The sequence below is a fragment of the Schistosoma haematobium genome, chromosome ZW, assembly GCF_000699445.3.
Source record: "Schistosoma haematobium chromosome ZW, whole genome shotgun sequence".
Classification (NCBI taxonomy): domain Eukaryota; kingdom Metazoa; phylum Platyhelminthes; class Trematoda; order Strigeidida; family Schistosomatidae; genus Schistosoma; species Schistosoma haematobium.
In genome coordinates this window covers 72848211-72871831 of record NC_067195.1, presented here as the reverse complement: position 1 = coordinate 72871831, position 23621 = coordinate 72848211, and the positions used below count along the sequence as shown (strand labels likewise).

At 31.6% G+C, this 23621-nt stretch overlaps 1 protein-coding gene across 3 annotated transcripts in view; it reads left to right on the top strand.

Annotated features, from left to right (window-relative positions):
• Positions 1-23621, top strand: part of FHOD3_1 (FH1/FH2 domain-containing protein 3) — a 123685-nt gene that overhangs the window by 65343 nt on the left and 34721 nt on the right. The window contains exons 6-12 of one of the 3 annotated variants that reach the window (XM_051212246.1): positions 641-735; positions 1659-1770; positions 13037-13278; positions 14863-15134; positions 18352-18470; positions 20144-20422; positions 21791-22156. In XM_051212246.1, the coding sequence (XP_051072401.1) occupies positions 641-735; positions 1659-1770; positions 13037-13278; positions 14863-15134; positions 18352-18470; positions 20144-20422; positions 21791-22156 (1485 nt within the window). The remainder of the gene's footprint in view (positions 1-640; positions 736-1658; positions 1771-13036; positions 13279-14862; positions 15135-18351; positions 18471-20143; positions 20423-21790; positions 22157-23621) is intronic. The other 2 variants (XM_051212247.1, XM_051212245.1) reach the window with 2 other exon arrangements.

The following is a 23621-nucleotide window of genomic DNA, read 5'->3' as shown; positions in this document are numbered from 1 at the left end:
CTTTAATCCATCTTAACTCTGTAGTAATAGTGTTTCAAGTATTTATAGGTTTGGCATTATATTCTATCAGTTTCATTGAAAAAGATCGTCTCGCACTCAGTTTAATGGGAAATTATTTGTATAATATTTTTTAAAAAGTATGAGAGCTCAATCATTTAAGTTTTTGATTAGCTAAGGAATCTCTGTGACAGTGAGTTGTACACGCAAATTATTTAGACAGTAGTGTAACTACTGTATTAACATCACTCTATTATTGTTTTATTTATTCACATATATTTTAGAGTAGGGGAATTTGTGGAGATTGTAGAATTTTCATACTTGAAATCGCGAATTGATTGAGCAATATTATGAAATGATTCAAGCCAGACACTGATACTGATAGATGCTGGGTCAGTGGTCTAGAGTTTTAGGCTTTCACGCGCAAGACCGGAAGACATTTTTTCGATCCCGGGTTGAGGAGTTGTGGATGAATATTGATGGGAATTCCTTTAATAGAGCGAAACGACCGTCCAGTATTTCCAGGTTTTTAATGGTGTTCTAGTCAAAATCAGTTCGTAACTTAAACTACAAAATGTATATTTTTGAACTAAGTGTCTTTATACAGTTCTAATAATTTTTTCATTATATTCTTTGTTTTAAGCTTTGGGGCAAATTATGCTCTATGTTGATGGAATGGCTGGTGTCATTGAACATCCAAATATTCTACGATGGTTATATTCTCTTTTAACGTCTAAGGTAAGTTAATAACACTTTCGATAGGGAAATTTGTTATGTGCATTAAAGCTTACTGTTCAACTACGTTTGATAAGTTGTGCCCTACTTTAGAATATGCATGTCATACACACATATATGTATACGTTCGAATTTTACGCTGGACAAGATATCTTCAAGTCTCTAATCTGAACTACAGTGTCGCAAATTACCAACTTTGATCACATATTTATTCAGTGTTTGATAGTTAAGGGTGGTTTTCCGGTTGATGTTAGTTTATGATGAAATCCCAGTGAAACTGAACATCTCTAAAATGTATGAGTATCTATAAAATTTCGTTAAACATGTTCCGAATTCTCCAAATAATTTTTTAAAGATAGATTTAGACAGAAAAAGGTATATGAAACATAACGTAATTATGTGATTAATTCAAGTTACCATACTTTTCGTCATAAACATGAACTAGGTAAGTTGAAACATAGATAGTAAATGAGCAATGTTAGCGGTAGTACAAACTGGCAATCAAAAAGTCAAGAAAAAACGTTTACCATATTTTGTACAGTTTAACGCAATTAAATTCAGAATATGCGCTTCGTTGTGTTTGTTTATTGAACTCATTGGTTGAATATACTTCTCTATTCCATAGTGAACACTTTCAACTGAGACTTAAATCTACTAACAACAACTATTCTTCCATTTTGCTATTCATATCATAAACTGACCAGTTCACTTCTTTTGTGTTACCTGGTCTGCAAGGCAAGATGGAAATCATTAGTGTTATATATATATAAAGGTTCACACAAAAGCCTACCACTTATCCGGAGTCATTAACTTTTTATTATTTTATCTACTTGTTCTTTTTTCAATCTATTTCAATATCATGGAATTGTTGGGACAACAATGAATGTTGAAATTTTATGATTATTACTAATAAAACATGTTTTCAGTTTCGACTTGTTATGAAGACCGCGCTCAAACTCCAACTGTTATTTGTTGACTATGCTGAAATGAATGCAATGATTTTTGTTAAATCTGTAGAAGCATATCATACAAATACTCGTAAGTTACCCTGGTTGTTTTAATTTTCCATTACTTTGTTCATTGTCTTCTAGTCTACTTGAATCATTGATTTAACTCAAGTGAATATACTGTTTTTTATCTTTGTGTAGTTCGACGGTCGAAATAGTTGGCACTTGATTACTAAGTTATTAACATCAACTATAATCTGTCACAAAATGAGGCTAGTTAACAAATACCATTACCACCTAACAAATTCAGAATCCGAATCTACTGAACAAGATAGTATTTATGAAGAAAAAGAGTTTGTGGAAACTACCCACTTTCTCACAAACGGCTGTAGAACTCAGAGTTGTTAAGTGTATGAATGTTATTTTGTCATACACCGGGGTTCCTCAGAAATGCTTCGTGATGACGTCATCAGAGATCGAACCCAAGACTCACAAAACTCGCTACAAGAGTGGCACCTTTAAAATACTTAGTCGACACCTAGTTATCCACATTTAAAAGTCCAGTCAATTCATGGTATTTCGCAAGGATCAACCGTTCGCATCATAGTCTAAGCGAATGATACGAGCTTACTCAGATTTGTATATTACTACGCCTCATGAATGTAGGTATAATTCAAGACGAAGTCGAGGTATTTAATATTGAAGTTGCATCGGGAACTTCATTGACAGAATATAGCCAATAGCAATCTCTAGACAATTTGAAGTCCTCTGACGATTTATTATTTTACTTACAAATGTATCGTAAAAACCAATATTCTCGACTACAGTGCTGGTAATGATGAATTATGAAGATTGATAATAGTCCACTCAAATATTAATTTTAATATTGTTTCATCTGCCATGATTTCGATAATTATGTGGTACATTAAAAGTTTATAGATAAAGCTCTCATATATATCAATTGAGATTTTGGATACAAGATTATCTTGTATCTTCCCATTGTTATTTAGGACTGCAATTGATCAGTCTTTAAAAAAGCGACACCAAATGAATTTAAACTTCACCCCATTGCACAAACAGGTGGCTATCAGGACTCAGTAGCTAAGTGGGTAACGCGATGGCGTCTGAAGCGAACGGTACTGGATTCGAGTGCCGGAGTGAACATCAACTCTGGGATGCAGGTACATCCAACCGATGAGTCCCAAATAGGACGAAACGCGCGTCCTGGATTCCATTGCTAGCCACTATGCATCTTCGGTCCTTATCAGCTGCTTATAACTTGTAATATTTAAAGATAATAATTACAATACAAGTCCAAATTACATAAAAAAGTGTAGTTGAAATTCGCTATTTTCACACATCAGCATAGTATGCCAAGGATGTAAATAAATTTAAATATTGTAAATTTTATTTGAAAGAACAAAAACTAGAAACAAGTGTTTCCGTATTGAATAAATGCTATTAGTAAGTAAGAATAACAATATAAATGAAGCTCAATTAGTTAACATAAGTTTACTAATCTAGAAGACAGTCAGAATAAAAAGACTCAACAGTGAGTTTCATTAAGAAAAAGAGCTGAACAAAGTGTTACGATTTAATGAAGAAATATTTCTGTCATCGAGACAGATGAGAATTAACAAACATCTTTTTTTAACATTGGATTATTTGTAATTGCTTAAGTTCATATTCCACGTTGTTAATTCAACATATTATGGAAAAGTGGACGTAGCAGACCGGGAAGTTTAATATTTATGTAATGAACGAACACACAGATAGGGACAACTTATGTATGTTTGTACAAAATTACGAAATCTATTGGTAAAATATAAGAACTATCCATCGAATACTACATTTGCAAATTTCCGTCATTTGTCCTTCACATTCCATATAGCTTTTCCGAATCACAATTTCTTTTTAATTCATATTCTGTTTTCTTCAACTCGACCTCCATAGCCTTTTGTTGCCAGGTTTTCCACTTCTGACTAGTGTTACATACTACTTATGTTGACAATCATAAGTAGCATACACTACATATATACTGATTATGAAAATTTAATATATATTATCGTGGATTTTTAAACAGTATATGTGTATGCAAAATCATACGTTTTCGTCAGTTGTGAAAATTATTCAACTCCTCTACAATCAACAGTCGACTATTTGCCACTGCCTATGTGATTCGACTTTAACAAGTGCAGTTGAACTCCTATCCTTATTTTATGAAATAAAAACCAACTGGTCAAATCGATTCCTCAGAGTTTGGTGCTGTTTGCCTATGTAAACCTATACATTAATTGTAAAAATTAAGCTAAATGTATGTTCTGAGCACAAAGAAAGAATTATAAATATTGATTTTTTCACGTTGAAACACGTTCAAACAGTTGAATCTATTTGAACTGATCTATTTTCTTTATATACTTGATTGTCTTTAATGAATCTGAACAAAATAGCCTGCAGAACAGTTACTATGTATGAATTTCGTTCGCACTTATTTCAGTTATGTAAAATCTACAATGAATAATGTGAAAATGAAACAGGAAACTGACAGTTCATTAGTGATATAACTGGAAAGCTTTTAAAGTAGAAAATTATTGTAAGTTCACATGTCGATATTAGGAAGTTAAAGCATTAATACTCTATTAGATTCAGTGAAATTTAATTGATTCAAGTGTAAAAGCAGAATGTAGAGTTTCAACCTGGTAGGTTAAATGGTATTTAAGGAATTTCATCCGGTATTTAAAAACAAAGAGTACTAAACTGAACGATCGCTATGGATAATTTCTTTATCAGACCCTAGAGTTATAAATCCAAAATTGTTACGCTTGTGTTACAATAAACAAAACATTAAACTTGAATTAATCCATATCATAGCAAAATTATACTTATTTTATGTTCTTGAAGCACTTGGTATGAATTCAAAGAATCCCAACTTATAATTCACTTGGTATTGTTTTACTTGAATCTTCCCATTGATGTTTTAGGACTGAAATTGGTCAGTGTCTTATTGGCATATGTGCATACTGTGAGTATGCCTCGATATTGCCTTAATTTACAAGCATTATAAGCAAAGATGGATAGTGGCTAGCAGTGTTTACAAAAATGATACATACAACTTCTCTGTTTACCTCGGCACACATCTGAATCGTTTCCAATTGTCTCTTCCACCTTTATTATGATTTACACTCCCTTCAACGACATTTTTCATATCCTTAATTATGCATTCATCTTTTTATTTTAATAATAATAATAATAATTATTATTATTATTATTATTATTATTGGCACCGCAGTATTGAACATAGACTAAGTTTTCATTAACTACTTATTCAGAATCTAATGTCTCGTTCTTTCCGTATTATTTGAATAATCCCAGAAGCAAACATTTTAAAATTTACATGTGTTGTTTTACGTTATCAAAAAGACACCTATTTTTCATAACATATGAAGTTGGAGAGATAAGTGGATGGGACTTATACTAACATAGGTAGAAGTAATGGTTCGAATTGTTCTCTTGGGCATTGGGACCCATGGCTCTCATCTCGTCCTATTTGGGAATTGCCAGCCAGATATACCTGCACTCAAGTGTTGGTGTTCACATCGGGACTCGAATCCAGTGCCTTCTGCTACAAACTCCCAACGCTTTATCCAATTAGTTCACATAATCATTGACATGTTTAATGGGGGTGAATTTTAATTCTTATATGAGGAAGAAAGAATGTAATTCAGTGAAGGATATTTTCTCTTCAAATATTTCATTTACTTAGGCTTTACAATCATATTTATAGTTAATTTTGTTTTCTAAAATAGTTTATTGCAAGATAAAATGGTGTTGAATAACTGAGAAATCTTGAAATGGTATCTTGTGATAAATCGAAAATCATAAATTCAGATGAAGTTATGTAATAATTGACTAAGGGAAACATGGTAAGGTGAATATACTTATTCACTCGATAGCTACTAAGATCAAAATAATTAGAAGTTGTAATAATTGTTAATTAATAACTGTAAAAACAATTGGAAAGGAGTAGAAATAATAAGATGAAAAACGATCAATTATGAAAGATAGAAAGGGGGTTGAGACCATGGAAGAATGAGGGGCTGAACATACTGTAAAGGCTAGGCCTGAATCGTTGGATACCAATAACCTCTGCTGTTCATAGGTTTTCACCTGCATTCTTAAGGAGCCGACTTTTTTTTACTGTGTGTATGATTTTGAAGGAGGCTTCTGGTGAAGTGGAGTGATTACAATAGACTAGATGCTCCAAGATTGAGTTTTTGACCGACTTCTTTAATCCTTTGGAAAGCCAAGAAGGGTACTGTTTGGAGTTGTGTATCAAAACAGTTCGCTTTCTGCGGCCAATGTAACCCGCTCTGCATGAGCAAGTAAACTGATAGAATCGGCCAAAAGCGAGAGCTTATCATTGACGCAGCTATGAATCATATGCCGACTAGAAAAGATAGTGCGAAGTTCAGCCGAACAGAACATTATTTCTTAGAGATCTTGAAAGTCTGTTTTATCCAGAATTTCTGCTTCAGTATCTCCTTTAAAGTGATTGTCCATGAAGAGGGTCTTCTGTGGTGTTTTTGGGACACTGTTCTTTTGGCTTCTGATTTTTCTCAATGAATCTAAATGGATATCCATTGTTGATCACTATCTTCCAAACTTTATCAAGTTCGATGTCGATTATATCCTCGATACAGGCACGTCTAACTCTCATATATAAGGACTGTTTGAATCCTTCATTTGTTGATATGGTGAACGGTAGTTCATCAGTTTCTTTTGATATATGCTCAGTTTGAGCTGATTGCCTCGATACTGTCATTAAGTCAAACTTGTAATATTGTTAAATGAGCATTGAAAATGATAGTCATCAGCCCAAAATCACCTGTAAATTCCGTTGTAACATGCAAACTGATATCAACCTATGGCTAATAGAAACTAACTATAGATTCGTATTAGTTAAATCATTTAAAATTGTGCGTGCTCAGTTTATTTCACTCTGTTTTAAAGCTAACGACATGTCTTTTGTTAGCGTTTCTTCCGTATATTACTAAGTGATCTATTAATTTGTACTAGACTAGTCCATTATATTTTAAGGCATGCTTTATGATATAATGGCTAATAATAGTAAAACAAGTTTAGACCTAGTTAGCTAGAGTGGAATTGGAACTCATAACTTACAAATCGAAAGTCACTTGCATAGAAAACCCGAATAGATCCAATAATGTTTTATGATTATGAAATGTACATTATTGTGTATTTTTTTCTTTGATGATCTACATACTTTGTTGCTGAATGAAATATTTTATGTTCTTAATTAAAATTGATCTTTTTCTATTGAATGGTTGTTAACTGCAAAATTCCAAAGTTGGTGCATACCTATTTAGGTGCTACTACTGATTTTCATGTTATCTGTTTGCGCCATAGAGACTAGTGAAGTTTAATTTATATAACTCTCAATTTTCAATCACCGAGTTCTAAATTCTAATTCCTCTCAACCGTGTTAAGCATTATGGTAGCATTTTTAACGTTTGATCATTGAACAAAACGTATAACAGCCACCGAGTAAAATGTACGTTAATCGTATTTCAATATAGTTTACTATATTTACTAGCACAATAAATGATCTTATGGAGTTTATGTATTATATAAAATCTATTTTTATCTTTAAGAAAACTGACATCAGTTGGAAAATCACGGAAATATTTAAAGTTCTTAACATTAGACAGGGATTACTGTAGGTCACAAGTTGATCAGACATGAAAATGCTTGCCATTTAATCCCAACTTAATAGTTTTAAGATATCACGTTTACCACGAAACTTCCTAATTAAAACTCATATGTATGCTAGTAAGAGTGCCTGCTGCCTCTCGCTCTTTCTCGGTATCTCTCAAACTAGGACGATCCAGTTGTCCGTTACTTTATTATTTCCATTGTATTCCGGATGGTTTCATTTCGTAACGAAATTTTTCTTCAAATTACTTTGTGTTCGTGTTGTGTTTATCAAAATAAAACTTTCTTTAGTAAAAATTACCATTATTTACTTGATCACCTTCATTAATCTTGTGAACAAACTGGTAATCCATCACGTGAAATTTCTAATCAACTGACTATATACCATGCTACCCACTACCCCACCACCACCACCATAACTGTGTACACACCAAAACATTCACTATATGCCTTGTCAACCAACCAGCTGACCTTGGCTTTTTTATCATGAGTTACAATTTTTATCATCTAACATGTAACACTAAGACCAACGTAATCAGAAAAGAGTAAATTTTTTTAGAAATTAGACGAAGAAAAAAGCAAACTTTTTATTGTTTCACAATACGACAGAACGGTCGTCTAGTGTTTCTAGGTTTTTCGTGGTAGTCTAGCCTCAATTGACTTATGAATTCAACTAATATAATACAAATTTGTGTACTCAACTTTAACCTATATTGTTTGTAAGAGATCTATTAATATTATACAACTACCTAAACCAAATTAGCTCATGAACAAAAAAGGATTCAGATTATTGATGAATTCATTAAAAAGTTGAATATTTTAACCAATTCACCATTAATTTACTCATAATGTCAATCAAAACAAAATTATGAAAATGAAAAATTCTAATGTCGGAAGAAAATTTTTTTTAGCATTTCTAAGTTTATTTACATTTACTCTTTCATACTTTTTAATAACATTTAATCAAAATCCGAGAGTGTGTGTGTGAGTGAGTGAGTGATGGATTTTGTGGATATTCTAGTCTAGTACTTTCAAGTTTTCCATGTTGATCTCTAGGTTCAAATAAACTCACGAATTCATTTATTATAATTATCAGAATGGGCTTTAATCACTGAAAAATTCCCATTATATTAAAAACACAATTGTATGAACGAAGAATATTCTTTTCAATAATTTCTCATCAGGTTCTACAATTATCTCATATCCAAATTAATAATCCATAAAATTGGCCAGATTTAAGGCAAAATACATCATCATTTGGAAATTGTAATATATGAATCAGGAATTGTTTGTTATATAAAAATAAAATTGTTAATGTTGGGGCTGACTAATATGAAGTGTTAACTTGAATCAGTTTATAAGAGAAATGAAATTGTGAGATACATTATCAGAATAGATATGGTCAACATGGGGTAAGAGAGAGAGAATATTGTGATTACAAATCGGAAATTGCGTAATATGTAAAATAATTAGGTCAAATATAGTAGATTCAGGGGTGGATATTGAATAAATTCCTCAAAAAGGGGTTATCAAGTTTAAAGACAATAATAGTAATAAGTTTGGGACATAAAATGAACATTAGTCAGATTACGTCACCACATTATAAGATTGATTATTAGCTAGTTGGCCAGGCTAAAAGGAGTGGCTGAACATACTTCTTTTGGATACAAAGCTCTGGCTTTTTGATCCGAATAGCAATTGCTTCAGCCGTCTGTAGGATTCGCAGTCTGACGGAATTAGGTAGACTGCTGTTGACACGATGGATTATTGCAAAAGTTTGCTCCATGTTTGCTGTATGTCCTGTTTGGACTGTTAACAGCTCCATCTTAGACCATTTAGTCCAGTGTTTCCAGGTTTTCCACGGTGGTCTAGCTTCAGTTGACTCATGATTTCAACCAGTGATATTATAATTACTTAATTACATATTCTTTTATTGAACTAGAAACAATTATGACTTATATTCAATAGAATAACTCATTCATAATAATAATAATAATAAAACTTTATTATTTGTTTACATTTTATAATATCAATTAATAATTATTAATCATAATAACAATTGCATATTATTTACATAACTAATCGATTTTATTTGACTGTATGCTTGTATATATACATAGATATAAATATACATCAGTCGTCTTTTATATATGCACTCAAAAATACATACCTACATAGCTACAACATACATACACTATGTATATCTATGTATACACATAAGTACAAAGTATTTATTTTCATTATACATCAATTATTGATTATGCGCACAAATATTATTACATAGTTGGTCAGTTAAAAAAGAGAAAAGCATTTTCTTCTTCTTGACTCATTTATTAAAATTAATTATTATATAATTGAATTTTAAGGTTAATTACAAATGATTGATTTTTCATAGATTTCATCCCCATTAATAAGAAATTTCATTAGTAAAAAAGGCAATCGTTTTTTTCATTATTATTATTATTATTAGTTAAAATGAGTCAATAAATGTGACGGTGATTTTACTTAATGATGTTAATTAATAAAACAATAAATATTGTTTATTGTTTTAACATTATATACACAAATTGATGTCTGATTAGTAGAGAATATCATGTTTGTCTAGTCCTTAGTATTATATCTTGAATGTTGATTTCTTGATATACCGCGTATAACAGAACACTAGAACACCAAAACCCTTCCAAGTCGCAATAAGAAGACAGAAGACTAATGAAATGAATAATATTCCAAACAGTGTCAATCATAGTACAAAATTGTCAGGTATTTATAGTTTTTAGTAAACACAAAATCATCATTACAGTCCACCAATCAGCATACAGGGGGCTATTAGCATTATCCAATCGGGAAGCTACACGTAGGAATTCTAGAATGCTCTTCCGAAAAATGATTGGATGGAACATCTTCGGCCCCTTCTGAGCCTCTTACAGCTTCCTCGAGTTCACCGGTGGTCCGTCGTCACAATTAAATAACATTGATTCAGTAGTAATGTAGCCATTTATCTATGTGATCCGACTTTGTGTACACTATGTTGAGATGTTAAAGTGGTTGAAGGTAGTAGATCTGCCTATAGAATTTGACTAGCACTAAGAGGACTTAAGAAAATTGACAGTAGTCGGTACATGATGATCAATCAGTTGTAGATATCTCAATTCTACAACAGCTTATTGATAGCGTCTCTGTGATCTGTGTTGAAATCCACAAATATCAACTAACACATAAACTAAGTTAGGATTTTCTTTTATTATCTCTAACCACTTAAAATCTCCACAATTTGACCATTATTAAAGAAAGAATATAAAATTAATCAACTAATAATACATCGTAAAACAAGTAGGAATAGATCAATTGAAAGGAATAACTTCTAACATCATTTAAGATGACTCAGAGTATTCGGAGGCGGAATTCAATATGAATATGATAAACGACCAAAGGTACAGAGATATTTTTAAAAAAAGAAATATAAGGAGTTAAAATAATAGTAATGATACCAGCTTTAGATCAAAGTTTTGAAAAACACATCATATACTCCTTCTGTATAAATTAGACAAAATGACATCCCATAGGTAACCAAAACTCCTACCGTTTAAAGGAGTTAAAAAAGAAGAAATATTAGGACCATTAACGAAAATACTATAGAAACAACTTCGAAGACTACGTGAGTTATATGTACACATATATATTTTTTAAAATAATCATAGAATTCATCCCAGTGTAGATTTGTCAAATTGTTATGGATCGAAAATCCTTTAGGTAGTCCATTTTTCACAAGGATTACGTCATCGGGGGGATCAGTCGGAAACAATTAATTATTTGTAAGTGAACATCCTGTTAACGTATGAACAGTGTGTTTAAGATCATTTCCAGTGGTATAACGGAACGATTATAATCAACTGTAACTAGAAAAAACAAAACGGGAAAAGAGAGCACAAAACAACAGTAGTAATAATTACTATGATAGGTGTTCAAGTTCGATACTATTTAAATTAGGTACGTTTACGTGAGACGGTGTAAGTGTAAAGCATCCTCAAGAATAGAGGTCTAATATGTGCTCGTATTAACGACAGTAGTTGAACACTTTCTTTATAATTTCACTAGTGGAAGGTAGAATACTCAAACATGTACGCGTATTTAAGGCATTTTGAGAGGAGAAGTAAACATTGATACAACGAATTAATGATGAGAGTGATTTTATTTCACGAACAGATTGTGGTAAATTATTCCAGAAGTCATAAATACTGTATACTAATATTTTGAATATCATAATTCACACCAATATCTTCTCAAGTTATAATTATATAGCACATATGCACGTCTTTATTCTTTATGTTACCCAGCCTTATAGAATATATATTTATATGGTCACGTCTATGAATGTAGCACAGGGTTAATTAAATCAAGAGAGAATCTCACAGTGAATATCTGTTCCATCAAAATTATAAGTACACCTTACTAGCGTGTACTTAAATACTTAGGCATGGATATTCTTTCCTATTGTTTTCAAACATCTGTATATATGCTTGGTAAATTTGTGAATATTTCTCCCCACAAAAAGAAAAGACTTTTTGAAAGGCAATCTAATATATAACTTATTAGCATTGTATTTCAATCTACAAAAAGTGAATCGACTTTTAACATTTCTGATTAGTGTCGAGTATCCGCGTTGATTAAATTGTCATCACTAACTTTTTCTAAAACATAATTCAGTAGTGTTTACAAAATCTAAACTAAATTAAAGCATATTCCATGTGGGATTATGTTAAAGTACACTGCATGGTCAGTTTTTAGTTAGTCAGCGCTAGCGAATAATTGAAGAAGATTGGAAAAAGTTTTTTGTTAGAAATTGTGAATATACTAACGTTTTTCTGACCAAATTTTGTTCACTTGAATTATAATTACATACCTATCCAAGCCGCTTACTGACTTTGGGGACTAGTCGAGTGAGGTAAAGTGATCGAAGAATACAAAGCATTAAGAGTATCTGAATTGAATTTTGAAAAAAAAGGACTTAAGAAGTAATGTGTGTTCCGTCATCCATTCATGACATGCTACAAGTTATCCTTTCTTTAAGATTTAATTAAGTTGGAGCGTTTTGACTATTTTTAATATAACGTTACTTAACTAACATGGAATATTCATATTTAACATGATACTCAATTTTTAGTGAAAGTAATGGTCTAACAGTTTACAAGTTGTACTTGTTTTCTTCTCTCTCCTACTAAACAATAATCATAAAAGTAAAAATGTTTTAAAATTGAGATTTCGTAAGAATAGAAAGTTAAAAAAATGTGACAAATCACGTTTACGATTAACCAAACATAACTAACTGGTTAGCTGGGGTTCTTTTTTTTGATAAATCTAGTCAGCATTCAGTTTTTCAGGTATTGTCTTTAAAATAAACCGTTGATTATTTTGAACCTTTGGTTTTGTTTCCATCATTATCTCATGGATTCTAACCTTGTTTGATCTAAGAACCTTTAGTCAGACAAACGGTATCAATTATGTTGATTATTTTGAAAGATCATAAAAGTCTCTTGAACTACCGTTCACATAATGCATCACTATATCATTCATCTTACTGGCGAATTTATTGTTTGTTTGAAAATACTGTCTACTTGAAATTACAGCTACTTCTGGTCGACCTTGGTCGTACATAATCAATATACTGAATAATGAAGCTAGTGATTCGGAATTATTGATCTATGCCATGACTTTGCTAAATAAAACATTAAATTCTATACCGGATCAGGACACATTTTATGATGTCACAGACTGTCTAGAAGAAATGGGAATGCAGAAAATTGTTCAATGTCATTTAACAAAGAAAAACTGTGATCCAGAACTAGCTGAACAATTAAATTTATACGAAGTAAGAATCAATTGTTTTCCTAATTTTATTCCTATTTGAAAATCAACTATAAAGTGAACGACTAACATAGAATAATATCAATCAGTTAGCGGATGGATATAAACCAAAACATCCTGTTGAGATCTACAGTCCTTGAAAATAACTTGATCATAACATCAGTCAATCGTCATAACTTCATTGATTGTAACATTGAGTCTTGCAAGTTCAAGTCGTTAAGATGATATTCGTCTTCTTAAGTTGTAGACTGACGTTAGTAAATATAACACCTAGTTATAAAACATTCCGTGTATTCCTTTTACCTATTAAACATTATTCTTAAATTGATTGAGTTTTGAACTTATTTAGGTATCTTCGCCTGTACGACAAGTGACCAGTGTCCTTATAATCATGAATAATGAATATCACTGTGTATCTCTTTATGGGGCTGGTAAACGTCTGATGGAAGTTCTTAGAAGACTGTTTCGTCAAATTTATTCAAAATTAGTGAAACTAAGTAAACTAATCGGTTGAACTGATATTTTTACCTACTTTGTAAGGGGATTTTAAATGATCTTTTCTATATATGATACGAGAAGTACGTACTTGATTACGTGTTCAAAATATGCTTTTATTCAAATTTAATTTATTGTCCTGTCTAAATGTAACGCAACATGTTACTTTATATATTTTCGAAATATCTTTATTTTTATCTCCATCCGACATCTAACTTTGTATCCTTCTTAAACATAATTCGCTATGTAGTTATAATGTAAAATGTATTGTTTATATCATTGTATGACCGAGAAACTGATGGATTCTCATGAAATAGAAAACAGATTAAATAATCCCGTAGCTAAATACTCTGTTATTAGAGATGTTGATAGTTGTAGGTAATAATTGGAAACTCATCAACCTATTTATTTTCTACTTGATGCTCATTCGTAAACTGTACCTTCACTCTTGATGAAACCGATGCTTTCTATGCAATTGTAACCGATCTCATTCAGTGTCGAAGACACTACCATTTAGTAAGTTAGCTCCTGCGTGACTGAGGCATGTACACTGATTATTCCCTCAGTAGTAACTAATGTCGCCTTTGTTGAGCTATGAGTACTACTTTTATTCTATCGATTGAGCAACAGTTCAGTCACTCTGATTACAATGATCCTCTGTAACGCGAACTATGCTTTAACCGTCAAGTGATTCGAACAAGCAAGACAATATAACTATGAATTGTTTACGACGTACTAAACGATTAGTCAACTGTAAAAATGAAGGTCATAAAGTAAACAAGTTGGCTAATATATTCGTTTAGACCAATCATTTATGACGAATCTTATGTGAACTGTTCATATTCTCTACGGCTGTTTTTGGTAAAGAAAAATTACTTTGTTAGCATCATTACAAAATGAATAATTTAAATTCATGTTAGTAATGATCAAAATGAATTCAACGGACGAGTTTTTATTTAGGACTTATTAAAATCCAAAAACGTGATTAAATTAATATTTTCTCAGAAAAAATAAAACAATAAATACTTCATTTGTTTTGACGTCTTAATTTATTACAATTGTGTATACAATAAATTATTCTTTTTTCTTGTAGGCAAGTCTACGATATGAGGATGGTGAAGATTTCGATGAATTACCTTTACCGGTTAGTGGTCGTGAAAGTTTACGTCAAGGTAGACGTATGAGTAGAGTACAGTTTATGAAAACACCTGAAGGTGAAGCACTATTATCATCTATGCATGCTTTACCAACTAGTCAATCAATGGCTAGTGAAATGGATGGAATGCTTGGTCGAAAATCAAAACGTTTCCAATCGGTAGAAAATTTACAAAATAGTGGATTATCAAAAAGTGTTAAAAATGCAAAGTATGTCTTCTTTTCTTTAAATATATATATACCTAATTTTCATTATACATGATCCAATATATAGTATATTCCTTTTTATCTAATAGATGTTTGAGTAGAATTATATCGCAACGTTTGTGTATCTTGGAAGGAGTAGGCGGCTGTTTCATCATAGCATAGGACTCTGCAGCAGTGCACACCCACAATCCCGAACGCGGGAATCGGACCCACAGTCGACATTATCGCGCTCGAACACTTAACCTCTACAACACTGAGCTGTCATTCAAAGGTGTTAGTATCTAACTTTGATCAATATACGAAATTGCCTTACACCCGCCACTATCGAACTACACTGCTCACAACTTCTCACTAGGACTTTGGGATTTCCCTCTTAAAGCTAATCACTAATGAGCGTATAATAATTGTGAGTACAACATTGAGGAAATTGCTGAGTTTCATCGAAATCCTGAACCAATTTTCAGTATTAATTGAAGTTAGACATTAATACATTTGTATGATGCCTCAGTGGTTTAGAGGTTAAGTGTTCGAACGTGAGAATGTTGATTGTAGGCTCGATTCCCTCATGTGGAGTCATGTATGTACACTGCTGAAGAGTCGCATACTGGAACGAAACGACCATCCAGTGTTTCCAGGTCTATAGTGGTGGTCTAACTCGAAACGGTTCGGGATTTCAATGCCACCCAACAATCTTCATAATCCTATACTCATAATTTTCATCGCGTTATGTGTTATGGCACTATAAAACGATTTCTCTCCACTATCCATATATACCGTAACAGGTGCAAAGCATGATAAACATAAAAAGTAAAACAACGATTCATGCAGGGGATAATGTGAATTATCAGTTAGAACACCTCAGGTAGTATCACTTATTTCTTATTGACTATGTTGAGCGTTTTCACTGTTTTTCTCGTCTATTGGTAGTCATATCCATTGTTCTATCAAACTGCGATATTTAACTCATTTATTAGTCAGCTAAATGGTGTATATGCATAGAATTTCTTTAATTATACATCATCTTAGATAAACTAAATGATAGATAATAAATTATATTTTACAACTGCAATATTTTGCGTGTGTACTAATCATAAACATTAACTTTTTGTGTACTTTAAGTTTAATCTATCACTGTTCATACGCATTATTCATGCTGAGATGTAGAGATGAGGACAGAAAAGCAATTAAACTGCTATCGATCACACAACTGATCGATTTAATTTATCTTTTCTAATTAAATATAAATTGGAAGCCAGTATGGCTTTTTCATGACTATTTTACAGCTGTAAAGTCTGTTGGTTGCTGATAATGTTCTCTTCGATTCACTTTATCACTTAACATAAATTCTCTGATTTGTAAAGTAGGACAGCTTCTAGTAAGCAGAGTATAAAACTAAGTAATTACTGTTAGGTATGTGATTCCAGGTATACAGAATCAGTATATCGCCGTGCTGAGACAATCAACACAACGTTCTCAGTAGACCACCTTTTCAATCTAAAATTACATGAAGACTTCATCAAGACATATTGTCTTTTTCTGTCAGAAATCGATCATATCCTTAGTAGCATTTTACTGAAATCAATGACTACAGTGTTAAATCCACTGAAAAATTAATTTGGAAGCAACACAGTTTCGTATGAAAAGTATAAAAAATCAATCGTCCATCATTAGCAACCCGAACCCGATGTCCTTTTTTAAGTCTTCTGTCTAAAAGCATTTCTGGAGATATTAAAATACCATTTCTTTCAAGGACTGATTCTACTGTATAATAATCATTAGAGTTATGATATTATTTCAGCAATTAATTGCATGTTGTCCTGCTGATGCGTTTCATAAGCATATTCTATTAATGTACTAAAGTGTACCTGTAATAAATTTTATGCTAAGCGCCAAGTTAGATAAAGAACGTAAATATTTCATGTAATTACTAACATTGCTTGTTGGCAGGATATTATGACTTAGTAATCACAAAATGACTTAAATCACTGAGTTAAAATCAAGTGCATAACATTGAACAAAAGCAAACAGATTGTGATTTCACCTGTAAAACCAAGAGCATTAGAAGAAATAGTCACAGTGCCGTTATCATTATATTCTAATTTTGTTGCCTGACGCATTTTATGTCCTGATCGATCAGATGACGAGAATGAATCATAGATCAGAAAATAATAGTCTCCAAATGCAGTCGCTATTGCAGCATCTCGGTTTAATTAACCACCTAGAAAACTTCATCTGTAGATTTCGTCTCGTACTAGATATTAATCTTGTGGTATATGTTACTGTCCTATAATTACAACTTAACTCGATGGTATAATCCATGAAATTATGGACATTCATTGACTGAGATGGCTAAGGCACGTAATATACATGTCCAACCACCGTCCAAATTAATGTTCAGCGCTGACTGATATTAGTTTTTAAAAAGAAATTTAGAGGTTATTAAACCATGGTTAATATGGCTCTAAACCTCTAACAAAGGTGCGTATAGATTCATTCTTTATCTTCTTCTAACTACTGAACTTCTATCTTTTTCGAATTCTTTTTAGGAAGCTCCATTTATTCTTCTCGAAATATATCTTCCATATTTTTTATAGTTGATACTATTGTCAATTCAATTATTTATTATCTTTTCCCTCTCTAATTGTACTACTGATTTTAAAATGTAGCAGTTTCTTCTAATTTATACTTATGTCAAATCCGCCGTTGTCAATGAATAACTTTTGGTCATAGCACAGGGTAATTGGACTTTAATTCTTCACAGAATCTTATGTTTCATTAGACTCATTAATATACTCTATTCAGGCAAATCATCCTGTTTTACAGTTTTTACTTATGTGAGATAGACTTTCGTTGTTATCGTGAAATTTTCAACATAATATTTAGTTGATTAGTGTAAATTATGAAGCATTCATTATTCTATATGTTAATTGTAGGACGTCTACTTGAACAAGATAAGGTCATTTGATGAACAAATTAAATCATATAATTTCCAGTGCTAATATTTGTAGTCGTGATTATCATTGGTATTTAGTTTTGTTCTAGTAAATATCAGTTTAAGTTTTCACAAATTTTATTATTCATTAATAATAGTACTTCTTATCAGTACATTGAATGTATGGTAAAATATTGTGTCTGGTTTTAATTACGCTGTAACCTTTTTAGTGCTACAGTAATGATTTATTAATCCATCTAATTTTGTTTTTGTCTTTTTCAACGGAAGTTTCCATCCGCATACAAAACAAACTGAACAGAAACTAGTCAATGCTTTCCTAGCTAAAGAAGGCAAACACAATGAAAATTTGAGTCGAGATGATAAACGAAAACCTGAAATGAATGGTTGTAAGTATCAGGACATTTTAGAAAAGAAAGACAATTAATGTTTTTTTTAGTCTATTTGCTTTTCGTTTATGAATTCTTTCATTTTTTAGATGATAAATGTCTACTGTTCAACCTGGTAATTAATGGTTGCCTAGTTAAAGACGATCAGTATTGTAGATTTTCTCTCCCTGACAGTTTGGTTCGACCAACTATGTCATTTGCTTCTACAACTTTCTGTAATATACTAACTATAGCAAACACACACACACAATTGTTCTAGACACTCATTTTTCTAAACCCTCACATCATCAATTAACTTACCTTCTTTTCCGAACATTTACTCTCAACTGTAATATAGTTCACTTAATTTATAGCAATGCAATGAATTTCGAAAAAAACCTATTTAACTCTTTATCAAGTTTTTTTTAATCTAAGGAGTCGTATTACCTATTATAATATATTTGGACTAAATATTTATGCAGTACAATTTACTGTCTGATCAAATTGATTATCTCACAGATAACCTTCATAATTACAGCCAATAAACATTAGAGCTTATCAGGAAAAAAAGAACCCGTCTTTTCTTTTCATTTTTAAAATATTAATAAAAAGAAAATAATTTGAAATACATTTTAGCATTTTAGGATGTGCATACATTATGAAAGTTAGAATAGACATACATTTAGTTAGTTAAAAATGTATACAACATGTTATATTTGTTTTATTGAATAACATTTCTTTATAGTCACAATTCAAGTATGTGCTAACTACTGATATTCTCAATGGTTCATGATTATATGAACCAGTACTAGAGAGAGAGAGAGAGGAGGAGGAGGGGGAGACAATTGTACTTGTTGTCAATTTATATCACTCAGTGCAATTCATTTTCAGTTAACTCTTTTTTATATAGATGTAAGAAAGCTATGCATGGATCAAATGTATAATGATTTAAGTAAATATGCATTTGACTGTTGTCTTCAGATCCTCTCTGCAATGTTTTATTCACATTTATTCAAAAACAGATCATGTAGAATTCTGTAGCCACACGATATTAACTGATCTTCACTATAACAGTAGTGATATTATACTTTTCATACAAGAGATGTGAAATATATACCGTTGGAAATAAAATTGTTTAGGTTTGGACGAAAATTTCCGAATTAAATCCTTCAATAATAGAGGTTACTTTGTGGAGATCATTTCACAAAATGAGTGAGCAAAAATAAACAGATTGAAATTCTAATTGACTAACACTGATATTACAGTTCTAATCTATTCTGGTTATATACATATGATTTACGCCAAATTCCATATAGACTTATGTGGCAATATGTAGATATATTTCTACTGGTTAATGCTTTCTTATTTGCATGTCGTAACATTGTATAATCATCAATGTTATTTATTATTATTATTATTATTATTATTATTATTTATTCATCACATTTGTTCAACATAGCCTGATATGCATGAGCTTGTCAGATAATGGATGTTGTTATTGTCGTCGAAAATATACATGTAACTGAGAGATTAAGCAAGAAAACTTGCATAACTGCTTGTTTTATTTTATTTATGTTCAAATAAACAATATATATTTCTTTATTTTAATCTTATTGTTCAATTGTGAATGCATCGTAAGGATATTTTGTTTAAATTATTGAGCTCATTTTTCATTGCATGCATTCACTCACCAGATATTGATAATTTAACAAAAATTCAGTTAAATCGTCTTACATCCAGCGAAAATGGAGAAACAACTCATAAACTGCCACATTTTGATCAGTCTTTAATCAATGGTCAAGTAGATAGTCCACATTACAATAATTCTGTTGATGTTGACAGCAGTGATGCGATGAAGACGTATCGTATAACACGTTCCAAAGGAATCTCGCTGGTGTATGATGAAGAATTAAGAACTATGGAAACTGGCACGTGTGATACTTCATTAAGTCCCACACTCCCATACGAAAATGGTAAGCTTCACAACTAAATGCTGTTTTGTGATCTTATATCTTTAAACACTTATTCATATCTAAAAAGAGATTAAATTCCATCACAATTTTCGGTTGCTACGTCCTTGATCTGTCTGCCCAGTAGTATGGAGGAAAGAACTTGTCTCGATCTACGTTAAGGCCTTGACACTATAGGCTAACGAGTTCAACCTTGAGTTCAAATTGAGACTAACACTCTCGGTCAGAGAGACGAAAACAATCCTATCGCCTGATTGGTTGACAAGTGAGAAAAAGAAAAAACGAGCCAGCTGGTACACTACTTAACTTATTCTTGATTCAGATTCATATGAAAAGTTATATTATAAATAGATGACTAACACAACCACAACGTACAAACATTTAGGAAAATACAACTTTGTCCAAACTAAGCATTAGGGTAGAAAAATGGAGTACAAAATGTTACGTTTAAATCACAATAGCTTTCGAACAGAAAAGATCATGGCAGAGAATCATATATCAAACTAAAGCGTATGGTTTATAGAACAACCTAGAGATAAAACTAAATCTTAGTATTTTACAGACTCTGAATTAAATGAAATAATGTCCTCTAAAATGGCCTCCGTTATTCGTCATGATTTCTTTATTTCTGTACTCATATCACTGATGAGAAGAAAGCGTTGGAATTCAACACCTTATTGTAAATTTCGTTTGTACTACTTGTCTACAATCTCTCTCTCCAATGAAGAACACTAATATTTATACGTTCGAATAAACTACATTATGTCTTATATTTTGACAACATTGTTTTCGCTGAGTTAAGGATCAGTAAGAACTGTTCCACTCCAAGTGAATTTACATCACGAACTAAATTTATTTTAGGAAAAAAGCTGATAAGCAAGAATCACTTGACATTTTATTCCATCCTAACTTTAAACTCCTCCTCTACATTAATAGCACATGATGCCATCCAAACGGAAACCAAAAAAATAACGGGTTCCTCTCAGTTTTCATTCTAAGTCAGTTAACTAGCTGTTACAATGACCGTTGTTTTACAAATTAGACTACAAATTTTATATTTTATTTGGAGTTAGATCGTTGTTTTCCCTTTTTAATAACTTAATCACCAAGTGGAAATTTTTCATGTTGTTTAATAATTATGCGATGCACTGCTAACAAAATCATTAGTATTCATTAACTATTATGCACCTGAAATTTACTTGTCATATTGATCCATAATGTTTCCTAACGACCAATGTATTTACACATAACAATAATGCAATTATAACTGCTTATATATCTACCTTTTTAATGATACTCAACATTAGATGTTGTCAATACATTTTTCAGTAGTATCTCTATATTACAGTAACCATATTTTCTTTAATTCAGATAATACCTGTGAAAATCCTGAAAAGGAGGTTGATTTAACCCATTTAGACGTTACAGATACAAATTCAACAAGTTTGTTTACACTTGAATACATAAACTCGACCTTTGATATTACCGAACAGGATGAAAATTTAACACCTACCGAATTAAACTCAAGTTCAGATCATCAGTACTCTATTAAAGATGTGGTACATTTTACTTTTAATGAAGAAATCACCGTAGAATCAGATCGAAAGTGTACCTTAGATACAGAGAATGGAATGAACCAAAGTGTTGGGAATGAGATATCACAAAATTCACATGATGTATCTGTAAATAATGGACATGTAGAAGAAGTGAATAACAAAGAATTTAATACTCAAAAAAGTGAGATGAGTATGTATAGTTATATTTTAATCAATAAAAAAATTCTAGTTTGTAAGGATTTCCAAATTAAGTGTATTCCATCTGGGAATTTAGGAGTATGTTAAAAATTGTTAACGATACATAACTAACAATGTGATTTATGTTAATTGATTTTACTTCTCATGTTAATATTGATATCCTACATTATAGTCAGTTTTTATTTCCCACTCATTTCAAGTTGTTAGAGTTTAGACAGTAGAAACCAACGTATAGGACAAGACACTGAGTCATGCATCACTTCTACTAACTGTCCGTCCGTCTCACATTTTTATGAAAGTGTTTTTCAGAAAGGAATCAACCATAGAAATATGGTAAATTGAAGAGCAAAACGTCTAGCATTAATGTGTTGTGCACACACACAAAAATTCATGAGTGAACGGAGGTCTGTCATCATCAATGAATGATATTTATAAGATTTCAACCAATCAATTACCTAATATCGATAACAAATCAGTTAGCTAGTGAACAATAACAATTGAGTGCCCATGTTGATCTGGTCTTTTATCCCTGATAAGGCTCTACTAATCACATTGTAACGTTGTCAATAAATAAAGTGACTAGATATTATGTGTACTATTTCCGGATGTTAAATGGCTGGAGGCTATCGACTTGAATCCCTGGACCTAGGGTTTATCTTAAGTGCTAGATAAAATTCGATCAATACTAAGGATCAAATAAACATGACATTAGCCATTACTCATTGATTAATCAATGATAATTATCCCAGCTCTACATGATTTCGAAATAGTGACTACGTCGCAGACTGTTAATTTAGGTGATGCAGCTTTAAATTGTGTAGGAAATATGGTCTCCTCCAAAGTTACAGATTTGCTTGGCTGACAAGTGATAACTAACACAAAATCCTTATTCAAGGTCTTCTATCAACTACCTCCTACCACTTAACATCGTCATAAACAACCACTATAGGTAATTATAATGATTAATCACTATCACATTATTATGTGCTTTAGATTTTTATTTTTGATTATTCACCCGCCCAAGACGTTTCTAATTCAAAGGAACCAACATGCTAAACAATCCCAACTTCTATATACTATAGTTTCATAAGTTAACAAGGAAAAAATCGTATGGTGATAAACCTTTTTGGTCATTATAACACTTTAACTAGATTTTTATCAGTCATTGGATAAATAACTTTTACTTTAATATTACGTCAATAAAATAGGGAGTTTTATTATTATTATTATTATTCCTAGTGAGTTACACGGGGTTATGGGCTCGAAACCTGTTGAGTTTACGAAAGATCTTCGGTCGTTGTATGCTCTCCTCCATCATTGTCCCCACATAATGCATAATTCATACAAATTGAATTAATGTTGGGTTTTTTTTATTTGCATAAAAAACATATGACTCTCGTTTTTAAGAGTAAAGCCTGGTGAGGACCTAATTTTTTTAAAATAAAAAC